General features: G+C 40.3%; 6 protein-coding genes and 1 long non-coding RNA gene across 11 annotated transcripts; 3 read left to right on the top strand and 4 right to left on the bottom strand.

Moving 5' to 3' along the window:
• Nucleotides 1–344: 344 nt before the first annotated feature.
• Nucleotides 345–2,934, top strand: LOC111800544 (protein NRT1/ PTR FAMILY 5.6-like). Its single transcript, XM_023684292.1, has 4 exons — nucleotides 345–514; nucleotides 795–1,012; nucleotides 1,098–1,642; nucleotides 2,053–2,934. Exons 1-4 carry the CDS (start codon nucleotides 388–390, stop codon nucleotides 2,930–2,932), a joined length of 1,770 nt encoding a protein of 589 aa, XP_023540060.1. The 5' UTR covers nucleotides 345–387; the 3' UTR covers nucleotides 2,933–2,934.
• Nucleotides 2,935–3,927: 993 nt separating this feature from the next.
• LOC111800545 (BEL1-like homeodomain protein 9) lies at nucleotides 3,928–6,732 on the top strand. Of its 3 annotated transcripts, none has more exons than XM_023684294.1 (5): nucleotides 3,928–4,608; nucleotides 5,510–5,829; nucleotides 5,954–6,014; nucleotides 6,109–6,404; nucleotides 6,570–6,732. In XM_023684294.1, exons 1-5 carry the CDS (start codon nucleotides 4,066–4,068, stop codon nucleotides 6,583–6,585), a joined length of 1,236 nt encoding a protein of 411 aa, XP_023540062.1. In that variant the 5' UTR covers nucleotides 3,928–4,065; the 3' UTR covers nucleotides 6,586–6,732. The 3 variants fall into 3 exon arrangements, with proteins under 3 accessions (XP_023540062.1, XP_023540063.1, XP_023540061.1); XM_023684295.1 differs by lacking the exon at nucleotides 6,570–6,732 and having other exon boundaries at nucleotides 3,929–4,608; nucleotides 5,510–5,625; nucleotides 5,707–5,829; nucleotides 6,109–6,568; XM_023684293.1 differs by lacking the exon at nucleotides 6,570–6,732 and having other exon boundaries at nucleotides 3,929–4,608; nucleotides 6,109–6,568.
• A 585-nt stretch (nucleotides 6,733–7,317) lies between these two features.
• Nucleotides 7,318–7,950, top strand: LOC111800550. The gene is made up of 2 exons (XR_002815995.1): nucleotides 7,318–7,539; nucleotides 7,620–7,950. It is a non-coding gene; the product is annotated as an uncharacterized LOC111800550 (long non-coding RNA).
• LOC111800549 (dynein light chain-like) lies at nucleotides 7,573–8,305 on the bottom strand. The gene is made up of 2 exons (XM_023684298.1): nucleotides 7,938–8,305; nucleotides 7,573–7,857 (listed from the first exon to the last, which is right to left on the bottom strand). The coding sequence occupies exons 1-2, from the start codon at nucleotides 8,073–8,075 to the stop codon at nucleotides 7,666–7,668; spliced, it is 330 nt and encodes a 109-aa protein (XP_023540066.1). The 5' UTR covers nucleotides 8,076–8,305; the 3' UTR covers nucleotides 7,573–7,665.
• A 16-nt stretch (nucleotides 8,306–8,321) lies between these two features.
• Nucleotides 8,322–10,966, bottom strand: LOC111800542 (putative receptor protein kinase ZmPK1). Its single transcript, XM_023684290.1, has one exon. It carries the CDS (start codon nucleotides 10,820–10,822, stop codon nucleotides 8,501–8,503), a length of 2,322 nt encoding a protein of 773 aa, XP_023540058.1. The 5' UTR covers nucleotides 10,823–10,966; the 3' UTR covers nucleotides 8,322–8,500.
• An 824-nt stretch (nucleotides 10,967–11,790) lies between these two features.
• On the bottom strand, nucleotides 11,791–14,127 carry LOC111800184 (putative receptor protein kinase ZmPK1). The gene has a single exon (XM_023683774.1). It carries the CDS (start codon nucleotides 14,125–14,127, stop codon nucleotides 11,791–11,793), a length of 2,337 nt encoding a protein of 778 aa, XP_023539542.1.
• An 874-nt stretch (nucleotides 14,128–15,001) lies between these two features.
• On the bottom strand, nucleotides 15,002–21,688 carry LOC111800541 (serine/threonine-protein kinase ATG1c-like). 3 transcript variants are annotated; one of them, XM_023684286.1, is made up of 13 exons: nucleotides 21,127–21,688; nucleotides 20,367–20,487; nucleotides 20,206–20,264; nucleotides 19,823–19,887; nucleotides 19,399–19,492; nucleotides 19,235–19,315; nucleotides 19,024–19,132; nucleotides 18,330–18,402; nucleotides 17,875–18,248; nucleotides 17,414–17,769; nucleotides 16,371–16,665; nucleotides 15,701–15,771; nucleotides 15,002–15,550 (listed from the first exon to the last, which is right to left on the bottom strand). In XM_023684286.1, exons 1-13 carry the CDS (start codon nucleotides 21,367–21,369, stop codon nucleotides 15,311–15,313), a joined length of 2,181 nt encoding a protein of 726 aa, XP_023540054.1. In that variant the 5' UTR covers nucleotides 21,370–21,688; the 3' UTR covers nucleotides 15,002–15,310. The 3 variants fall into 3 exon arrangements, with proteins under 3 accessions (XP_023540054.1, XP_023540055.1, XP_023540056.1); XM_023684287.1 differs by lacking the exon at nucleotides 21,127–21,688 and having other exon boundaries at nucleotides 20,003–20,264; nucleotides 20,367–20,414; XM_023684288.1 differs by lacking the exons at nucleotides 20,206–20,264; nucleotides 20,367–20,487; nucleotides 21,127–21,688 and adding an exon at nucleotides 19,595–19,712.
• Between the last annotated feature and the right edge of the window lie 29 nt (nucleotides 21,689–21,717).

Here is a 21,717-nt window from a genome sequence, read left to right as displayed (position 1 = left end):
GTTCATTTTAGCCTATATGTATAGCCGTCAGCCTCACGATTTTAAAACGCGTTTGCTGAGGAGAGCCCACTATTTGGAAACTTTGAGTCTTGGTTGACATACCTCTTAATGTTACGTATTGCCGTCAGCCTTACAGTTTTTAAATGCTTATGTTAAAGGAGAAGTTTTTAGACTATTTCACACTCTTATAAGGAATACGAGAGCCGGGTACGTTTTGTGTAGGGCATGGTCCCCTAGTAATGACAAAAGAGTGAACAATATTCCCTTTTCTAGTTGGGAGGTGTGGGAGTAGAAATTTGAGAGAGGCTATTTAAGGAACTCCAAACCCAATCCTTTGTACACAACATTCAAACAATCCCCTTTATTATATTCCCCTGTCTCAAGAACATGAAAACAGAGGCGGAAAACAGAGGAGATGATCAAATTTTGGTTCATGATTCTTCTGTTGATCATAAACGAAGGCTTCCTCTCAGAGCTTCCACCGGCGTCTGGAAAGCTTCCCTCTTCATCATCGGTAACCAATCTCCATAGTTTTTACTTCAAAGCTTTGCCTTTTCATTCATTATCTTTTTGCTTCTCTTGAGACGAAGAGACAGAGAGACAGAGAGACAGAGAGAGAGAGAGAGAGAGAGAGAGAGGAGAATCATGTTTCTTTTCTTTAATGTGGCTGTCATCACATAAAGTCCCGACCACACGAGTTCAATCACATGAAAAGTATAAGTTAAAGCTACTATGCCTCTTGTTCATAACTTTATGAATAATGTTCCATTATTCTTCGTCTTTTTTGGTTGCAGCCATTGAGTTCAGTGAGAGGCTGAGTTACTTTGGAATAGCTACGAGTTTGGTTATATATCTCACCAGGGTCATCCGACAAGACCTCAAAACAGCGGCTAGGAATGTTAATTATTGGACTGGCGTCACCACTTTGATGCCTCTGCTTGGCGGCTTCTTGGCCGATGCTTATTTGGGCCGTTTCTCCACTGTTCTCGTTTCAACCATCGTTTACCTCTTCGTAATACTCCTTTTTCACTTCTGGGTTTCATTCAATTTATCGTTTTGGTTAAGAGTTTTTTATCATGTGGGTGTGTAAAATGCAGGGGCTGTCTCTGCTGACATTGTCCACTCTTGTACCAAGCTTGAAGGCCTGCGGTAGTGAGCCCTGCGATGAGCCAAGGAAGCTCCATGAAGTCTTGTTCTTCACGGCGATTTACTTAATCTCCGTTGGAACTGGTGGGCATAAACCATCTCTTGAGAGCTTTGGCGCCGACCAGTTCGATGACGATCATGTAGAGGAAAGGAAGCAAAAGATGTCGTTTTTCAATTGGTGGAACTCTGGGCTCTGTGCTGGTGTCATATTTGGAGTGACGTTAATTGTGTATGTTCAAGAACATGTCGGCTGGGGCATGGCTGGTGTGATTCTCACGTCGGTTATGGCAACGTCGCTTGCTATCTTCCTTGTTGGAAGGCCGGTTTATCGGTACAGGGCGCCATTAGGAAGCCCTTTAACTCCTCTGTTGCAGGTTTTAGTGGCTGCTTTTACAAGGAGAAACTTGCCTTATCCTTCAGATTCTGCTCATCTCTATGAAGTTCAAGCTACAGACAAGGTTCATGGGAGGCTCTTGACTCACACAAACAGGCTCAAGTAAGACTATATCTCTCTTAGTAACCCCTGATCACTCCTCGATATGGTCCATTTTGAGCGTAAGCTCTAATAGCTTTATTTTTTGAACTTTCCAATGATCCTTCCCTTGAACAAAGTATACTATAAAGTCTCCCCCGAGGCCTATGGAGCCCTCAAACAACCTCCCCTTAATCGAAACTCGACTCTTTCTCTAGAGACTCATAACTTATTTGTACGACATTTGAAGATTCTATTAACATGACTAAGTTAAGGAAACGACCAGTAAGCAATACATCTCCATTAATACGAGGTCTTTTGGGGAAGTCCAAAGCAAACCCACGAGAGCTTATGCTCAAAGTGGACAATATCATATCGAGAGTCGTGATTCCTAATTTTGAGGAAGTTCTAATGAAGTAGTTGAAAATGTACAGATTTTTGGACAAAGCTGCGATCGTGGGGGAGACAAGCAATTCAGCTGGAAAACAGAGTCCATGGAGGCTTGCAACAGTCACAAGAGTTGAGGAATTGAAGCTTGTTCTAAACATGATCCCAATTTGGATAGCTTCCATACCCTTTGGAATCTGCGTGGCGCAAACTTACACATTCTTCATTAAACAATGCGCAACACTAGACAGAAAAATCGGCAACACATTTATCATCCCGACATCCTCCATGTTCTGTCTGGCTGCCGTCGGCATGATCATCTCCGTCGCCATCTACGACAGGCTACTCGTTCCGATCCTCCGCAAAACAACAGGCAACGAGCGAGGCATAACCATTCTCCAAAGGATCGGAATCGGAATGATCTTCTCGTTCATGGCGATGTCGGTGGCCGGCCTCGTCGAGCGAAAACGACTCGGCGTAGTAAAAGGCAGCCCAACAAAAGGGTCGGGGGCGATGAGCGTGTTCTGGCTGGGGCCGCAGTTTTTAATCATTGGAATTGCAGATGGGTTTGCATTGGTGGGGCTGCAAGAGTACTTTTACGATCAAGTTCCTGATTCCATGAGGAGCCTTGGGATAGCTTTTTATTTGAGTGTTAATGGGGCTGCTAATTTCGTCAGCAGCTTGTTGATCACGGCGGTGGATCGGATCACCGGTAATAGCAGCGGCGGGAAGAGTTGGTTTGGGGACAATTTGAACACCAGCCGTTTGGATCATTTCTATTGGCTAATTGCCGGAATTGTGGCCGTTAATTTGTGTTTTTTTGTGCTGTTTGCTCGCCAGTATGCGTATAAATCCGTGCAGAGGACCACGGTGGCTGATTGCTTCGACGGCGACGGCAAAGCCGGAGGCGTAACTTCAGCGGTTTGAAAAATAATNTTTTTTTTTTTTTTTTTTTTTTTTTTTTTAATATTTATGCATTTGTAAATTATGGACATGCATGTAATTTCACGTTTATATAATATATATTATATAATTTCCGTTATTTAATTAAATGGAAAATTGATGATATAAAAGTGGGTGCTTACGTCAGTTGGATGGTAAGTGAAGTTTAAACTGTATCACCGTTCCGTTCCGTTCCGTCCCTCGCAAGCAAAAGATTTTCATATTTCTCTCTCATTAATTACTAAAAAACAAAAATAGATTCACAATCATAAGTATCTATTTGCAAAACCCTAATATTTATTAATTGAAAATAATAATAATAATAATAATAATAATAAAAGGAAAGATATTAGGAGTCACGGATCTCCACGATGGTATGATATTGTCCACTTTGAGCATAACCTCCCGTAACTTTGCTTTGGGCTTCCCAAGAGGCCTCGTACGAATAGAGATAGTATTATCCACTTATAAATTCATGATCATTCCCTAAATTAACCAACATGGGACTCTCCCAATAATCCTCAACAATCCTCCCTTCGAAAAAGTATGGAGCTCTCGAATAGCCTCCCATTTATCGAGGCTCAACTCCTTTCTCTAGAGCCCTCGAACAAAATACCCAATTTGTTCAACACTTTAGTCACTTTTGACTACACTTTCGAGGCTCACAATTCTTTGTTTTATATTTGAGGATTCTATTGACATGGCTAAGTTCATGGCATGACTCTGATACCAAATATTAGCGGTAAATTTCAGAGACTTACGCGTACAAAAAAAAAAACACGATCATTTCTTATTCACAGCTTGGTTCATTCATCTGATAGGTCAATGTATACGAGTCCATCTGATAGGTCAATGTGCACATATGTGAACCGTGTGTGCCCACGAATGTGTATACGAGTCTATGAAGTACCAAGTAGAAAGTTTAAATTAATTAATTTATAATTATGAAAAAGAAAACATTAAACCGATGTCAGAAACATCTGCCACGCAGCTTGGTTCATTCATTACCGGCTTTACCCGGTTTCCCTCCGGTGGTTTCCCAAACCCTATCTCCTTAACCCAACACAACCCAGAAATGCAATTCAAACCCAACGAATAATTTGTTCTCTTCTCTTTTCATGGCCGACGGCATTGAATCCTTCGACCATGTCCCTCAACAGAGCCGCCGTGATAAGCTCCGAGAACAGCCCGACCGCTCATCTTTCCTCCCTTTTTACGACCCCTCATTAATTTCCTCCTCCGACATCCTCTCCACCGCCGCCGCCGCCGCCGCCGCCGCCAACAATCCTCTTTTCCAATTCCACCACCCCTTCTTCGACACACAAATTCCCTCTTCCCTCTTACCCGATTCCAACAACTCTGTTCTCTTAAACCATTGCTACGCCGCCTTCAAGCCCGAACCCCTCTCTTTATCTCTCTCCTCTCACCCCTATCTGAGTACTGTTAATGTTCCTCTTGGACCTTTCACTGGGTACGCTTCCATTTTAAAAGGGTCGAGGTTTTTGAAGCCTGCTCAGCAGTTGTTGGAGGAGCTCTGTGATGTTGTTGGCCTTCAACGGACTCAATCCTCTTCGGCCACTTCCGGCAGTTTGAGTGACTGTGGAGTTGTTCATCATTCCCTTGCTTCTAACAAATCTACCCTTGTTTCCATGCTCGACGAGGTACCATTCAACATTTTTCTTAACCATATTGACTTGAAGTTTGTGAAAATTGGATCCCAACTTACATTGGGTTTTGGGTTTTGATTTAATTTTTAATTACTTCCTGTCTATGGGTAATTTTCTAGTCAGATTTTACATTGAAATAATGGCATTTAGTATCATTATAATCAATCATGGACCCCAATTAGCACTCTTTGCATGTTCTTGGGAATAAGAAATTAGGGGAAATTAAAATGAATCCTTTGATTAGGGGATGAGTTATTCCTAATAATGTTATATCTAATCTAATCTATCCTATGCTTTAGTGAAATATGCATTAGATTCGTGTCTGTTCTTAAAGGATTGATGTAGCAGCTTCATCTCACATGATTTCTTCTCTTTTTGAAAAGGTGATTACAGGGAATATATGCATAAATGAGTATTGGCCTTCTAAAGTGTGTCTGACTTAGTTAGTACCCATTGCATGAAGTTCTTCTCTTATGGATATCTTTTTTTCACCATGTCTGGGCATAATGTGCTTAATCAAAGTGATTGAAGGAATCCATTTTCTCTAAACATTTTTACTTTTCTTCCATAAAGGTGTTATGAACATAAATATATTCCTTTTGTTTTTTAAATACTATGAACATAATGTTTGGAGTCTATTATTATTGGGTTTTTTTGTGGGGTAATTCATTGTGTATTTTCTGTTTATGAGCGTGTGAGATCCCACACATATGTTGGGAGGAGAGAACGGAGCATTCTTTACAAGGGTGTGGAAATCTTTCCCTAAGAGACGCGTCGAGAAGCCCGAAAGGAAAAACCTTGGATTGTTACAATGCATCTAGAGAGGTTTCCACCCCCTTATTATGGTCGTTATTTTCATGGAGTGACTTCTGTTTTGTTCGTGGTCATGATCTAGGTTTACCGAAAGTATAAGCAATACTATCTACAAATCGAGGAAGTGATGACATCGTTCGAGTACATCTCCGGGCTCGGGAATGCAGCGCCCTATGCCAACCAAGCTATAAAAGCCATGTACGCTTATTTCCAAAGCTTGAAAAATGCAATTCTTGACCAACTTAAATTCAATAAAAGGACTCATGGTGGTGACTACAGTCAAAGATCGGTTCGAAACCCGGGATTTCTTGACCATCAGCCTGTTTGGCGACCGCAACGAGGGCTACCCGAACAAGCAGTGACGGTTCTTCGTGGTTGGTTGTTCGATCATTTTTTGCATCCGTAAGACCCCCCTTAACCATATAACACCATATAACCATAGTATTTTGATCCAAGCATGAGAGTAATGGGTTAAATGTTTTGGTTATTAAGGATTTTGTTTGGTATTGTTGTCTGTTTGGGACAGTTATCCTTCTGATACCGACAAGCTTATGTTGGCTAAACAGACTGGTCTGTCTCGTAGTCAGGTCCGCATTACTTTGTCATTTCTAAATATTAATCTTTTGCTCTAAAAGACAATAATAACAATAATAATAATAATCATTGTACTCTTTGACACAGGTCTCTAACTGGTTCATTAATGCAAGAGTGAGGCTTTGGAAGCCAATGGTTGAAGAAATATACAATCTTGAAACAAAGCAGACACAGAAGAATTGCCATAGAGAAGAAGATCGAAACGAGCATCCTCCATCGCGAAACGAACCTCATGACATACCAATGGGGATTCAAGATGAGCCCTTTAACATATGTTACAACTTGTCAAGCCATTCCCATATGGCGAGCAACAACAACAACAGCGGAGTTTCCTTAACTCTTGGCCTTCACCAGAACAATGGCATTGGCGGCTTCCCTGTTGGGTACGTAATGGGTGGACATTTTGGTAGAGATGTTGTTGGAACTCAGCTGTTACATGACTTTGTAGGCTGAAATTCATTGTGTTTGTAAATGGGTTTCCTCTAATTAGCTTCCTTCTCGGAGCTTGAGCTGAATGGAATTAAGATCTTACCCTGTTTTCCTGACAGAAACAGAGTGGAATGAGCGGGCCCATGTATTGGGCCTTTATTTTGGTCTCTTTAAACCAGACGGGAACCAATGTGTAACGGCCTATATCCACCGCTAGCAGATATTGTCTTTTTTGGGCTTTTCCTTTCGAGCTTCCCCTCAAGGCTTGAAAATGCGTCTGCTAGTAGAAGGTTTCCACACCCGTATAAATGGTGGTTTGTTCAACTCCCCAACCAATGTGAGACATCACACAATGTGTTGTGGGCCGCTGTAATGGCTTGAAAACCGAGTGGAATAATTTGTTTTTTTTCATGAATAAGGTAAAATGTGAGGGAAAAAAAGTGGTCAAAGAAAGAACAATCTGTGTCCCAAAAAAAAGGGAAGGAAAGCTTGTTCCATCTTGCAATTGGTAAGGGAAGAACAGAACAAACTCATAATTGTATTACAGCACCTTATCATGTGTTTCTCCTTTATGCACGCTTTTTGTAAAACATATTAATTTTTATATGCTTTTGAATATATATATATATATATATATATATATAATGGTCCCCTAGTAATGACAAAAGAGTGAACAATATTCCCTTTTCTAGTTGGGAGGTGTGGGAGTAGAAATTTGAGAGAGGCTATTTAAGGAACTCCAAACCCAATCCTTTGTACACAACATTCAAACAATCCCCTTTATTATATTCCCCTGTCTCAAGAACATGAAAACAGAGGCGGAAAACNATATATATATATATATATATATATATATATATACATTTTTAAGGCTATAAATACCCATGAATTTAGCATATGAACATCATCTCCTTCTTCCCCCACTCTCTGCCCCTTGTTTTGGTCTTGGAATTTATTGGGCAAGGATAGGGTAATCTGCATCCTGAGGTTTAGATATTGTTCTTGTCTAGCCCTCGGGTTGCAGATTACCTCTTCCTTGTGGGCAATGTTGCATTGGACAATCAGATTATGAGCTCCCCTGCCTGCAAGGTGCGTATGCTGTTTTGGTTCTGGTTTTTAGTGTTGTATGAAGAGATGGAGATGATTTTTTTATTCAACTGTTGTTATAGGTAAAGTTATACAGAAGTGGTAGCAGAAATGTGTTTGTGTAAAGATTTAAGCTTTGTGGGGAAGCCCTCCAAGGGTGTGTTGAAGGCTTTTGAAGCAGTCTGTTGCGTCTTTAAAGATGAGGAACTCCATGGTATCCACATGGAAGAAGATGAAGGTACCACATACATGGGTAATGCAGCCTCCAAACGCTTTGCCCACCACACACTGCCATGCCGGCCCATAAGCTTCGTCCAACCTCTAATTATCAAAACCTCAAAGTCATTAACATCATCCACACACAAGGTGTTGAGTGGTGAAATTTAAAGCAATATATGAACCTGTTTGATGAAACGTGCAATGGATTGAGAGTCGGATACTTCGTGTTGATCAAGTGCTTTGTAAGCCAAGGCAAGGCCATGGCCTTGGATCACCTCTGCCATGTCTGTTTCGCGGACCACACCTTTGCCCTCTAACATCTTCAATACCAACCAGGCTGCTGCAAAAGCCTGCTACCATGAACCACTGCAAATTTATAGCCCAATGTCAGAGAAATGAAGTGAATGGTATCATTTGATACTTGGGTTTAATCCCGTGGCTGTGCTTTAAGCCCCAAATCATGATATTTCCCTGCTTGCTCTCTGTTCTTTTACACTTTGTTTGCATTAGCAGGAGTTAAATCAATACAGTTGTCGCACTAAAATATCTTCTCACAAACACTTACTTTTTGTGTCTATTCTAAACATTATTTCAAAGCTTTGGACGCTTTGATTGGTGGCCTCAGATGTCTCAGATAGGGATGTTGGCGTTTGTGTTGGGAGTTGCACCTCTCAGCTCACACCAATAATGGATGACACGGGCTAGGGTCCTCGCTGTCACGCACGGTTCTAACTAATGTGAGATTTCACAGTCTACAGCTAAGAAGTTCTACAACTCTGCTCATCGCAGGCCTCAAATTTCGATCTTCCTTAACGCATAGTAAACCAACTCGTACCAACGTCTCAATCTTCAGCCTATCCTGCCTCTCCACAAGCCTTGGATCGATCACATCTTCAATCTTCCCTTGTTCTATGCTCTCCATCATCCAGCTCACCAGATGGAATTTTGATGCACATTTGCCGCTCACCAGCTCCAGCAAAACGATGCCAAAGCTGTAAACATCAGCCTTCGCATCTATTTTCTGGTCCATCATCCATTCTGGCGCTAAGTACCCTCTCGTTCCTCTCACCCTCGAGAATCCACTTTCCTTAATCTCTCCAAAAAGCTTCGACATTCCAAAATCTGCCACTCTCGCCTCCAAACCCTCGTCAAGGAGTATGTTTTGAGGCTTCACGTCGCAGTGAAGAACCCATTCCAGACATTCTTCATGCAAATATGATAACCCCTTTGCTGTCCCGACAGCAATCTCGTACCTCTGCTCCAATCCTAGTGTTTCTGATGAATCCGAGAATAGCAATTTGTCCAATGACCCATTTTTCACGAACTCATAAACTAACATCTTGTGCTGTTTCTCAGCGCAAAAACCCCACAATTTCACTAAGTTCTTGTGGTTTATCTTTCCGATGATGCTCACCTCTGCCCAGAACTCTGCTTCTCCTTGTAAAACGCCTTCTAATCTCTTCACTGCCACGGCCCTTCCATCGTCCAATTCTCCTTTGTAAACAGTTCCAAACCCTCCTTTTCCGATCACTTGCTTGAAGTTTCTCGTCGCCCGATTCATTTCTGCGTATGTGAATCTTTTGAATCCCATGGCTAAAACAATGTAACCCATGTTAACCAACTCTTCATTAACTCGCTTCCGGAACACATTCCACCACCCAAATCCTATAAAAATGAATTCAATGAACCCAACAACACCTACAAATCCAATCATTAATCCCATGTATCGAAACTTAGCTTTGTTTTCTGCATATACTTGTGTGGTTGGAACGAGTTCTGAAACAGAGCATTTCAAATCTCCTTCTTTCATCTCTGCTACTCTGTTTTCTTTTGGAATCTTGATATGCATAAGAATAATGCTATCAGGTTTTAAATTCCCATTACGAAGAGCTCCTTTAGGAAAGCATTGTCCAAATCCTTCCATTGAGTATCCAAATCCCAAACATTGACAGTTCTTGAGACATGAATTCCTACATGTCTCAACAGAGACACCTCTGGTGTAACCCACCAAGTCATAGCCATAATAATCCGTACGAGGAAGATGCATGAAATCCAAATTCTGGGAATCACAGCTCAGATTGAAAGAAGGTTTGCAGCCTTTACTCCAATCTGAAGCATCGTTTCTAGTGAACCCAGGAGGACATGTGCAAGTAGGGAATGGATTGTATGAACAAATTCCAAATTCTCCACATAACCCATGAACCAAACAAGCATCTAGTTGACCCATTGGAAGCCATGATATGTTCCAAGTGCCAGTTGATTCAACAAGGCTATACAATCTCAAAACTCCGTCGTAATCCATTGTTAATCTCCTTTTCGGACCGAACCCATAATCCGTAGCATTGAAATTCAAGTTGTCAGTGGATTCAAACCTTCCCATGTCATTTAAAATTGCTACTCTGGAGCTGTTATACCGAGTTCGACCATTTTCAAACACACTCCTACCAGGATCAGGCCAGTAGATACTCGAGAGCGAAGGGCTATTATAAATGAGATTTAGAACGTTGTCGTCGTTGAATTTCAAGAAATAGAACCCAGATAGGTAAGTACCTGGACTTCTCATTGAAACCAGAGTGGAATTCTTTAGAAATTGTTGCTGTGGAAGCAGAGTATCTGTTGGGGAATCGAAGCTCTGCCAAATAAACCCTCCGATTTGGTTCATCAGCACAAGATTTCCATTCTCAAGAAGCCGAAGCTCAACTTGTTCTGTAGTGATTGTGTTTGTAGACCATGTGAGGGAGCCATCTGCATCGGTGAGTACCAGATTTCCGTTGGCTTTGAGGATCAATTTGGATTGGTGTCCGTTGACTGGGTTGTCTCTGTTTGCCATCCAAACGACAGTTTTGTCGGCGCTTTTTGCGAACCAAATTGAATAGCAGAAGGAATTGTTGCCGACCTTGTAAAACCCAGATGAAAAGGTTCCATCTGGGGAAGTTAGGAATTGAGTCTGGTCTTCGACGGCTATGGATCCTCCCTGAGTTAGCCTCTGGAGTCGTGGTGGAGTTGGTTCAGCCGAAGCCGAGAACGGTGCAAGAAGAAAGTAAAATAGAAGGGCGGAGACGAACATTATGAGGTTGGAGAATTTTGAACACAAAAACTTGCAGAAATGGTGGCCTTTGTAAGAGATTTTGTTACCAATTTAGACGTTTTGGAAATGTATTCATGCAACAACTTAGTCTTCCTTTTTGGGTCAATGGCCGATGGGAAGAAGCAATATTAGACTTCATTGGTTGAGTAGATAGCAAGTTATCTCCGTTTAACACTTGCACTTCCGCCCGCCCGTGTAAGGGCCCAAGTCCACCGGTAGCAGATATTGTTCTCTTCGAGGGAAAATCCATCTTTGAGCTTGCCCGATTACGCATCTCCTTTCCTGTACGGGCCTAAGTCTACATATTGTTCTCTATGAGGGAAAGCCCATCTTTAAGCTTGCTCGATGGGCTTAAAACGTATCTCCTTTCCTGTAAGAGCCCAAGTCTACCGGTGGTAGATATTGTCCTCTTTGAGGGAAAACTCATCTTTGGACTTGCATGATGGACTTAAAACGCATCTCCTTTCTGGTAATAGCCCAAGTCCATCGGTAGCATATGTTGTCCTCTTTGAGGGAAAACCCATCTTTAGGCTTGCCCGATGGGCTTAAAACGCATCTCCTTTCCTGTAAAGACCCAAATCCACCGGTAGCAGATATTGTCTTCTTTGAGGGAAAGCTCATCTTTGGGCTTACCCGATGAGCTTAAAACGATCTCCTTTCTTGTAAGGGTCCAAGTCTACCGGTAGTAGATAATATTCAACATTAGATCTCACCTAACCCAATAGAATAATATTCAACAAATATAGTGTAGCACCTTATCGAGATAGATAGTGACTTTTTAATTTTTTTAAAACATTTCTTAGTCATCATAATCTTAAGATAGTTCTTATTGGAATCGTGATCTCAGTCCATTAATGTACTCCTTCTCACATATATATTAAATCTCCGTTTAAAACTAACTCGAAATTAGGATTCAAATCGAAAGAAACACAAACTATACAAATTTGTTAATCATAAACATCTCCATGAACGTCTGGTTCTTCTGGTTCTTCACAGCATGCAAGAAGCTCAACAATTGTACTCATCACAGGCCTCAAGTTCCGATCTTCACGTACACATTGAAGACCCACTTTCAGCAACACCTTCATCTTCTTCATTTGATCCTCCTCCACATTCAATCTCTGATCCACCACCTTACCAACCTCACCATCCTCAACGTTCTTCATTATCCACTTCACTAAATCCACGCATCCCCCATCGTCGCCCGTGGTCGACGATCGAAAACTAGAAGCATTCTTCCCCGTAAGAAGCTCTAAAAGAACAACTCCATAGCTATAAACATCAGCCTTCGCATCAATCTTAAGGTTCATCATCCATTCGGGAGCCAAATAGCCTCGTGTCCCACGCACCTTCGAGAACCCACTTTCATTAATCTCTCGAAAAAGCTTGGACATCCCAAAATCCGCAACCTTAGCCTCCAAGCCCTCATCAAGAAGTATATTCTGTGGCTTGATATCACAATGAAGAATCCATTCAAGACATTCTTCGTGTAAATACGATAAACCCTTTGCTGTTCCGACGGCGATTTCGTATCTTTGATCCAAATTTAACGAACAAGATGAGAATAAATGTTTGTCCAATGACCCATTTCTTACATACTCATAAACTAACATCTTGTGGTGTTTTTCAGCGCAAAAACCCCATAATTTCACTAAGTTCTTGTGGTTTATCTTCCCGATTATGCTCACCTCTGCCCAAAACTCTGCATCTCCTTGTAAAACGCCTTCTAATCTCTTCACCCCCACGATCCTTCCATCGTCCAATTCGCCCTTGTAAACAGTCCCAAACCCACCTTTGCCTATCTCTTGCTTGAAATTTTTGGTAGCTCTCTTCAATTCATCGTATGAAAATCTTTTAAACCCCATAGCTAACACAACATAACCCATATTAACCAATTCTTCACGAACCCTCTTGCGAAAAATGAACCACCAACCAAACCCAACAAACACAACCTCACTCACCCCAATAGCCACCACCACACCAATCAACAGCCCCATGTACTCAAATTTACTACCTTTCCCCCCTTCCGTATGAGTGTTCATAACAAGCTCTGTTTCCATCGAGCAATTCAATTCATTAGAATATGTGTCCATTGTAGATTTCACCATAGCCTCCGGCACCTTCATGAACATCTTCACCGCAAGATCCGGCTTTCGATACCCATTTCGAAGAGCACTTTTGGGATAACACTGCCCCGAGCCATCAACTGCATAGCCAAATCCAGAGCACTCGCAGCTACTAAGGCAAATATCCTTACACACATCAATGGAAACATGCTGCGCGTAACTCCAATCATAGCCGAAGTAATCCGTGTTAGGCAATTGAATGAAGTCCACTTCCTTGGACATTGACTCACACGTCAAATTCATTAATGGCTTACACCCTTTAGTCCAATCGGAAGAATCGGCTCTGTAAAAGCCAGGGGGACAAGAACAAGATGGAAATGGGTTGTATTCACAAATGCCATAATCTCCACACAACCCATGAACCATACAAGCATCAACACGCCCATCAGGAACCCATGTGATCTTCCAAGCTCCAGTGGCTTCATCCAGGCTATACAATCTCAAAATCCCATCATAATCCATCGTTAATCTCCTTTTTGGACCAAACCCATAATCCGTAGCGTTAAATTTGAATCTATCACTCGATTGAAACCCACCCATTTCGTCTAGAATTGCAATTCTTGAGCTATTGTAAGGAGTTCGGCCATTTTCGAAGACAAGAACCATTGTGTAAGGCCAATAGACACTAGAGAGGGAAGGGCCATTATAAATGAGATTCAACACGTTATCGTCGTTGAATTTGAAGTAATAAAAGCCTGATAGATATGTTCGTTGAGTTCTCATTGATATCAAAGTTGATGACTTGAGAAATCGTTGCCCTGGAAGCAGAGTATCAGTAGGGAAATCAAAGCTTTGCCAAATGAAATGTTGTGATTGGTTCATCAGTACGAGGTTTCCTGTTTCGAGTAGTCGGAGTTCGATTTCGCCGGCGGAGACTGTGTCGGTGGACCAAACGACAGTGCCGTCGGCGTCGGTCAAAACCAAATTGGAATCGGCGTTGAGGGTTAATCGAGATTGCTCTCCGTTCACCGGTTTGTCTCTGTTAGCCATCCATACAAGTGTTTTATTGAAGCTATTAGTGAACCAAATTGAGTAACAATACGAGTTGTTGCCGACGCGATAAAACCCAGAAGAAAAGGTTCCATTTGGGGAAATTAGGAAGTGGTTGGCGTTCTCCACCGCCATGTAGTCGCCGGAAGTCAGCCTCTGCAACGCCATTACCGGCGGAGGAGGCCAAACAGAGAAGAAAGCAAGAAGTAGAGGAATCAACATCTTGAGCAGTTTACAGTAAGCTAAGTTTTGGAATGGAATTTATAAGAACGAGAATTGAATTTAATTTTTGTGGGTCAATAACTGGAAGGAAACGGCAAGAGCTTAGGCGATGATCGGTCATAAATGGCTGCCTTTTCCAGAAATGTCACATTTGGAAGGATCTTCAATGGAGCTTCATCATTATTGATACTGATTATTAATTTATCACCCACTTCACTTAAATTATAAATATTTGGGTTGTTGACTTTGAACATTTTAGCAATACCCAATTCTATTTTTTTTTTAAATTCCAATAATATATTAATTAATTGAGTTATATTTATGTTAATACTAAGCATTATCTGAGATTCATATTAAAAAATAGTCAAATTTTCATTTGAAAGGGAAGCAAAAGAAATTATAATTTATAAAGTTGAAGTCAATAATGAATAATGAATAGATGATAAATAAAATTAGAATGTTCATTTAATATGAAATAGGAATTGATTGGAATTAATATTCAAATCATCGTAGTTGGAATTGAAATTCTCATTGAAAGAGATACAATTTTCGACTTTATACTTTTCATTTTTAAATATATTAGTAAAACGACCGGGAATTGTATTCTTGAGAAAATTTATTAATAACATTTTAATATGAACAACATCATATATGTATGATATATATATACATGTGAGATCCCATATCGGAGAGAGAACGAAGCATTCCTTTACAAGTGTAGAAATTTCTCTCTAACAAAAACGTTTTAAAATTGTTAGGTTGACCATTAAGGGTAGATATTTGAACGGTAGCATACAAATTTTTTTAACAAAAAATTAAATGATGCAACAGTTAGTCCCTTGAAATTATATATAAAAATTGTTGAAATTGTTATGTACCTGAGGACTGAAAGTTGGTTCAACTTGAGCGAGAGATGAAATGAATGCGAACTCCATGCTTTATGGCGCTAATACAAGAGAGTAAAGAGCGTTGCGTTACAGTCCCGCAGAGATGCAATCACCCCAAGGTACACAGCCACTTACGCCTTCCCCTCTATTACTCAAAAGAATAGTTAAACTGTACAAAGAAATGATTTTATATACTGCTCATTTCTGAACAGAATACAAAAACAAAAAATTGGCCTCTTAGTTCAGGGAGGACTTTGTTGATTCTCGCACTTCAAAAGAGCCAACCGTTGAGATCTCAAGTAGCCTTGCCTGTTACTAAGAATATCGACGTAGCTTCGCAACCGGTATCGGTCAGAATTTGTTAGAGAAAATGGCGGGTTTAGAATGAGGGATGGTGCTTCCACGAGAAGGAAAACCAGTAATTGTGCAGCTTTTGAATACAAGCCAGCTGCACTTTCCATTTCACCCATGAGCTCCTCAACCTGTGCCAGTCGTCATATTACATCCAGAAATCAGTCAATCAATATCCCATGGAACATGATGATGATATCATAGTAGAAATGCTTTTTGATGTTCTATACAGATGATACCAAATTCAGGTAAATTAGGAAACTAATAATATAAGTACTCACGCCTCCATGCCTTCCAAAAGCTAGAGCGGATTGAAACACTGTCTCTATTGCATCTGGCATTTCAGTATTACCTGCAACCATGCGTGCATCAGCAAATGGAGAACTTGTCTCTCCCGATCTAACTATTGTATATGCTTGCAATATTAAGATCAATAAAAAGAAAAAAAATGTAACAGATTGGTGACAAATCGAGTATGCGGGGACAAGACTGTTGCACAAACATGACTCGGATCTACGCCATTATATTCCAACTAGTACTAAAAGGCACACATTGCTCTTGGCATCTCCACACTGGAAGGCTGCCGCTGATATGTAAGCGTTTCGTTTTAGTTCAACAAGTGAGTGTGAGAGATTTGAATGACTAACCTCTTGGTTGACGGCACATGCTTTATGCCAGTAACCTATCCTCGGCTTGGCAATATGTATTCTGTTTTTTTAAGACCGACTTTTATGGTTATGTGGTTATTTTAGGTTTTGGGGTTGGCATTTCAATTTCAGGAATGGGGCCTTTTGCAGCACACTTTTATAGTTGAATTTGGGTGTTCTCTAGCTTGGTATGGTATTTTCATGTCCAAATTTCGGATCAGCAAACTAAAAGGGCGGAAAATGAATTATAATCCTACACGACTCTTTCGGTATAAGTTGGAAAATTTCACAATCAAAAACTTACCGGGCTCAACAACCTTGGCAAGTTCTTCAGCATATTCAACTTCCCGAAGAAATTCCCTCTCAACTTGAGTGGAAATATCCACTGGCTGAAGTGAGTCAACCATAAGCGGAGATCCCTTCCCAAGAGAACTTCCTTGTTTCTTGCGGAGGCTTCTCCTACTTTCTGCAGAGCCTTGGCCTGGACTTCCCTCTAAAGCTGAAGCAGCCTGTGTGTGGCATATGTCCAGAGCTTTTTTCCAGATTGCAAGAATAACAAGCTGAATTGAGAATGCTTCAAGCTGTCTACCTGCAGTGATCTTTTAAAATAAATATGACACTGTAAGTTTCTTATGCCATATGTAGTCCTTTTAATTAGATTTTAGTATTACAAAATACAAGGTAACTGCAAATATAGGGACATCCAACAAAGACCAAAAAAAAAAAAAAGCATTTGAATACTAATCCAACAATAGTGCAAGGATAAAAGTACTTTGCTCATATCATAAATAAGGAACAGAATAATATCTTTCTATTCTTTTAACCATCGAAACCTAACATGCATGGAATTATAAGAATGAAACAGAGGCACTTGACGTAAGAAACTATACATGGAAATTTTTGTTAGACACCTAGACCTGGGAGAATCATGATATGTTGTACTTGTCACAATTTTGTATTGGAGTCTCACTTCGGTTGGTTAATTAAAGGGAAGATCCTAGGTACCGAAGTAAAGTCACTATCTCTATTAGCATGAGGCCTTTTAGGAAAACCAAAAGTAAAGTCATAAGAGCTTATGCTCAAAGTGCACAATATCATACCAACGTGGAGGTCCGTTGTTCCTATTAGCGGTATCAGAGTCATGTGCTTATCTTAACTTAGTCATGTTAATAGAATCTCAAGTATCGAACAAAAAAGTTGTGAGCCTCGAAAATAATATATCTCAGATACTCAGATATCTTATTTCTCTCCCCACACCCTCCAAACAGAAAAGAGAACAGCCCACAGATTTTATTACTGGATGGTAAAAGAAAGCATTTAGCTTTTACCAGCAGAAAATCGACTTACCTTCTCTTTTACTAATTCTGTAATAGTAGATGCAGACTGCTGCAATGACTTGATTCTTGCCGTGCAGTTTGCAGATGGCTGTTCCAAAGTATCTTCCATATCCAATGACCCCGGAGCAGAGCTTTGACTTCCCAAGCTTCCCATACGAGAGCTGCTACTGGCAGCTTTGCGAATGATAGGCATTGGTGCAGTCAATGCAGCACCTAAACTTACGGATGGTTGAGTAGGACTCTGTGATTTGCAAGATGAAAGGATTGGCTTGGAAGCACTTGCTAAGGAAGATGAGGCATAATCATCCATAGAGGGTCCAGATACAAGAACATAATCTTGATCAATCAACTCCAGTGAATCCGCAACTATGATTCCGGAAATAAAATTTAAGGGGAAAAATACAATAGTAAGACATTCTGGTTCTAGACAGCAAAATCCCAAAGGCAGATGGAAAACAATATACTTCATACCTCTAGGCCGAGTATTAACTGATTGTGGGTTTGCAGACCTTAAACCGGCATTCAGACTTCTATCAGAGAGTATATTTCTTCCCTGAACACGAGTATCCAATAGGGGATTAGTAATCTCCCTTTTATCTGGAAGGCTACTGTATCTGGAAGTACTATCTCTGGTCCCTCTATCAACCTTTTTATCAGGGGAAAATCCATAAGTAGACTTCATTGAAGACCTCCTCCTTACAAAGGACGGACTTCCCTCAGGACCACTGGAATCATCGTCTAGAGAGAAAGGTAGATAATCATCTTGTGAATTTTCCTCCATGCTACCAGCATGATCAGATTCTGAAAATGGAAATCCATCCACTAATCTTGATGACCTCTTACTTCTGTATGCATATGGGTTGAAATTCTATTATTTTGATAGCATAAACATTGATTGACAAAAACTGAAATCGCTGCTTATTTACCCCAACAATTCATCTGGTTGATTAGCACACAGAAAGGGGTGATTAAAAAATTCTTCAAATGTCAATCGCTCCACTGCATATAAAATGACAATGAACAGAAAAGAATGAAAATGAGAAGAAATCCTGCGAAGTTAATAGGAGCTTAGCATAAACATTGGCAAGTAATACAACATGTAAGAATGTAATTTCATCAGGTCAATGAACAAACAAATAAAAGTAACACCCGTGCAACTGGTGTTTCAAGAAGATCGCACGTTCCCTTGCCATATAACATAAATCAAGAAATGTCTACTAGGATACCAAAAAGCTGGTCATTGGAAGGTATTGCAGCCAATAGAAGAGTGAGAATTCAGGCCAGCAACTTGAGCACATAAGAGTAGCATTCACATCATAATCTATTTCATTTGTACGGAAAGATAGATATTTCTTATTGTCAAATAGCTTTACCTGAAACTATTTTTAACTGCCAATTAAGATACAATCAAGCTGAATTAAATTCCACCTCTTACATACTACTTATAGCGAACCAGAAGGTCAGAAGTTGCTAAAGTAGAAATAGAGGCATCTGATATCAAGGTACAGTTAGTTCATCATACTAAAGCACTCATTCATTCTTCAAATGGAAAACCTCAAGATGTGACAATGCATGCAAAAAAAAAAATTCAAGAATTAAGCTTCCAAGCACATTCTCTACCTGGATTTCGACGTAGTAATTTCCTGCACAAATCCTTGCATTCAAAACTCAAGTCATTAATATCTGAAGGGAAATGTAATTCTGTTGATTTGACAATGTTCTGGAGCAACTGTCAAATTCATAATAAAAATATAGTAGGTTAGGTGATGGTGTTCGAATATTACAAAAGCACTCTAGGCATGAAACAAAGAAAATATAAAACTAACTGTACCTGTATTTGGTTGTTTCCTGTGAATGGAGTTCTTCCTGTTACAAACTGAAATAATATAGCACCAACACTCCAGAGATCTGCCTGCGTATTCAGTTCAAGGTTAATATAATGAAGTTTGATTTCATATTACAATTCCAAAAAGTATGCAAGCATACAGACATTACCTTGGCATCATACTTCTGGAGTTGCATGATCTCTGGAGCCATGTAAAGTGGTGAGCCGCACAAGGTTTCTGCAAGACCTCTAGGTTGCAGAGATCTAGCAAAACAAATTGGAGAATATAAAGCTTGAATGAAGGGATTATAGGAGAATCATTTGACATGGCGATAATAAGTTCCAATGGGGGAAAACTTTCATTACCAATCACAAACTTAAGCACCAACATTAGTTTAAGCTAGAATCTTTATCTTGATGCCTAGTGAAGTACTTCTCTGGTGAGACCGATAACAGATATCACAACTATCTTTCTGTTGCTCTTCTGAATGTAAATATGAACAGTACAAGGACATGACATAATTCCATTTCACGATATGAAAATAAAGATTCAATATATCTGTAAAGGGTAAATGCGGGGAGAATCCATTCTACCTTGCAAATCCAAAATCAGCAATCTTCAAAACTGAATTGTCGCCACTTGTAGAAAGCAGGAGATTCTACCCAAAAGAAAAACAAGCCACGACAAAAATGGAATAATTAAAAAGCATAATCAGCCCATCAGAAATCTAAAAGCGCGCTGAATATTTATTAAGAAACAAAACTTTGACATACAATGTTGGACATTTGGCCATAACAAACATCATTCGTCCTCTTATTCAATATAGAAAAACCATCAAGCACATTCGACATGGCTAGCTTGATGTTGTTATCTTGCTAGCTGATGTACGTTTGCCCAATGGAACTTAAAAATGGAGTTTATTAAACAGCACTTGAAAAATGAGATATAACCAAGTGATTGGACTATGAATCAAAACCTGTGGCTTAAGATCTCTGTGAATAAGATTGTTGTCACGAAGGACTTTTAAGCCAGCCGCTGCCATTCACAATAATATCAATTACTATACTTCAAGAAAAATATATCCAAATTGCAAAAATCCCAAGACCCCTCAACCCCCAAAAAAAGGATAAAGCATACCAAGCTGCTGCAAGAAGCGCTTAGCAATTGCTTCCGGGATTCTGCCATGGCGCTGCTGAATGTAAAAAGAAAGGTCACCACCTCTGCAGTACTCCAGTACCAGATGTATCTTCCCGGGAACCTGGATGGAGGTAAATGTCTCAACAAAAGCAGGAAGAAACTAGATATTTCTCTCAAGCTCTGTCCTTCACCTAATGAAGATATTGGAAGGCTAACAAAATCACCAATTCCTATGAATTCCATTCACAACACCTCCTCCGAATAGCAAATTATAATAGAAATAAACTAATGTTCCACGTAAAAGATTGCATGTCTGGTGCAACGGATTCCCATGGAGCGGAAAAAATAATATAAACTTCCTATAAATGATTGCACCCATTCGACCCTTCAGACCTTGTTGCCTACACCAAATACACCCAGCCTAAAAATTGTTTCGTATAACACCTATAAAGCGAGGAAGCTCAAAAAGTTGAAAAAAGAAAACAGTATGTAAGATCTTTCCAAGGGTTTATGATTAATAGTGTACGCCGGAAGCTTCCAAAAATTCTCATCAACCATTCCTTCTATTTCAGCCGTTAATTTAAATTTGAACCCCAAACGCGACGAACCTTTCTCAGGACAATGTGCTCAGAAGATTTTAACCTCAACAAAAAAAAACCAAAAAAATCGAGAACAATTGCACAATACAACATAAACTTCTCTACTCCATCTAAAATTCTCTAAGCATCGACGCATATAACTTCAAGAACTAAACACTGACCTCTACGATATCGTGCAATCGGATGATATTAGGATGATTAATCCTCTTCAAGATAAAGATCTCAGACATAAGACTATCCTGCAATTTCTTACTGAGCCGGCTCATGGAAATTTCCTTGATGGCCACCTCCGTTCCATGAACTCTATGTCTCGCATGCCACACCACCGAGAATGAACCGGACCCAATTTGCCGACCAACCAGATAATCCGCCACCACCCGTGTTCCCCCCGTCGAATGAGCCATTCGACCAAAGCCCTAGGAAACTCAAATCGCAATACTCGAGACCGGAACAAAACCCCTCCAACCACCGAAGTTGCAGCTTGAAGATGAAATTTGAAGAACCGCACACGGATTTATTTCCAAGTGGATCAAATCAAATCAAAATTCGCAGTTTCAAATTAAACGTGGAGCTGGAGCAAGATAGAGATATGGGGGGTTGATGCAGGCTTTGATTAAAGCATGAGCAAACGGATAATCGCGATTAATTTGGCTTTGTAATTAACGCGGGATTTGAAATTTTTTAATCGCTCATCATTACTGATATCAGCGAGTTCCTCGATTTGATGGCGCCTTTCTTAATTTCTCCATTTA

Source organism: Cucurbita pepo, chromosome LG08 (genome assembly GCF_002806865.2).
Source record: "Cucurbita pepo subsp. pepo cultivar mu-cu-16 chromosome LG08, ASM280686v2, whole genome shotgun sequence".
Taxonomy (NCBI): domain Eukaryota; kingdom Viridiplantae; phylum Streptophyta; class Magnoliopsida; order Cucurbitales; family Cucurbitaceae; genus Cucurbita; species Cucurbita pepo.
The sequence above is the reverse complement of the archived record's forward strand: the minus strand, read 5'-3'. Positions and strand labels throughout refer to the sequence as shown.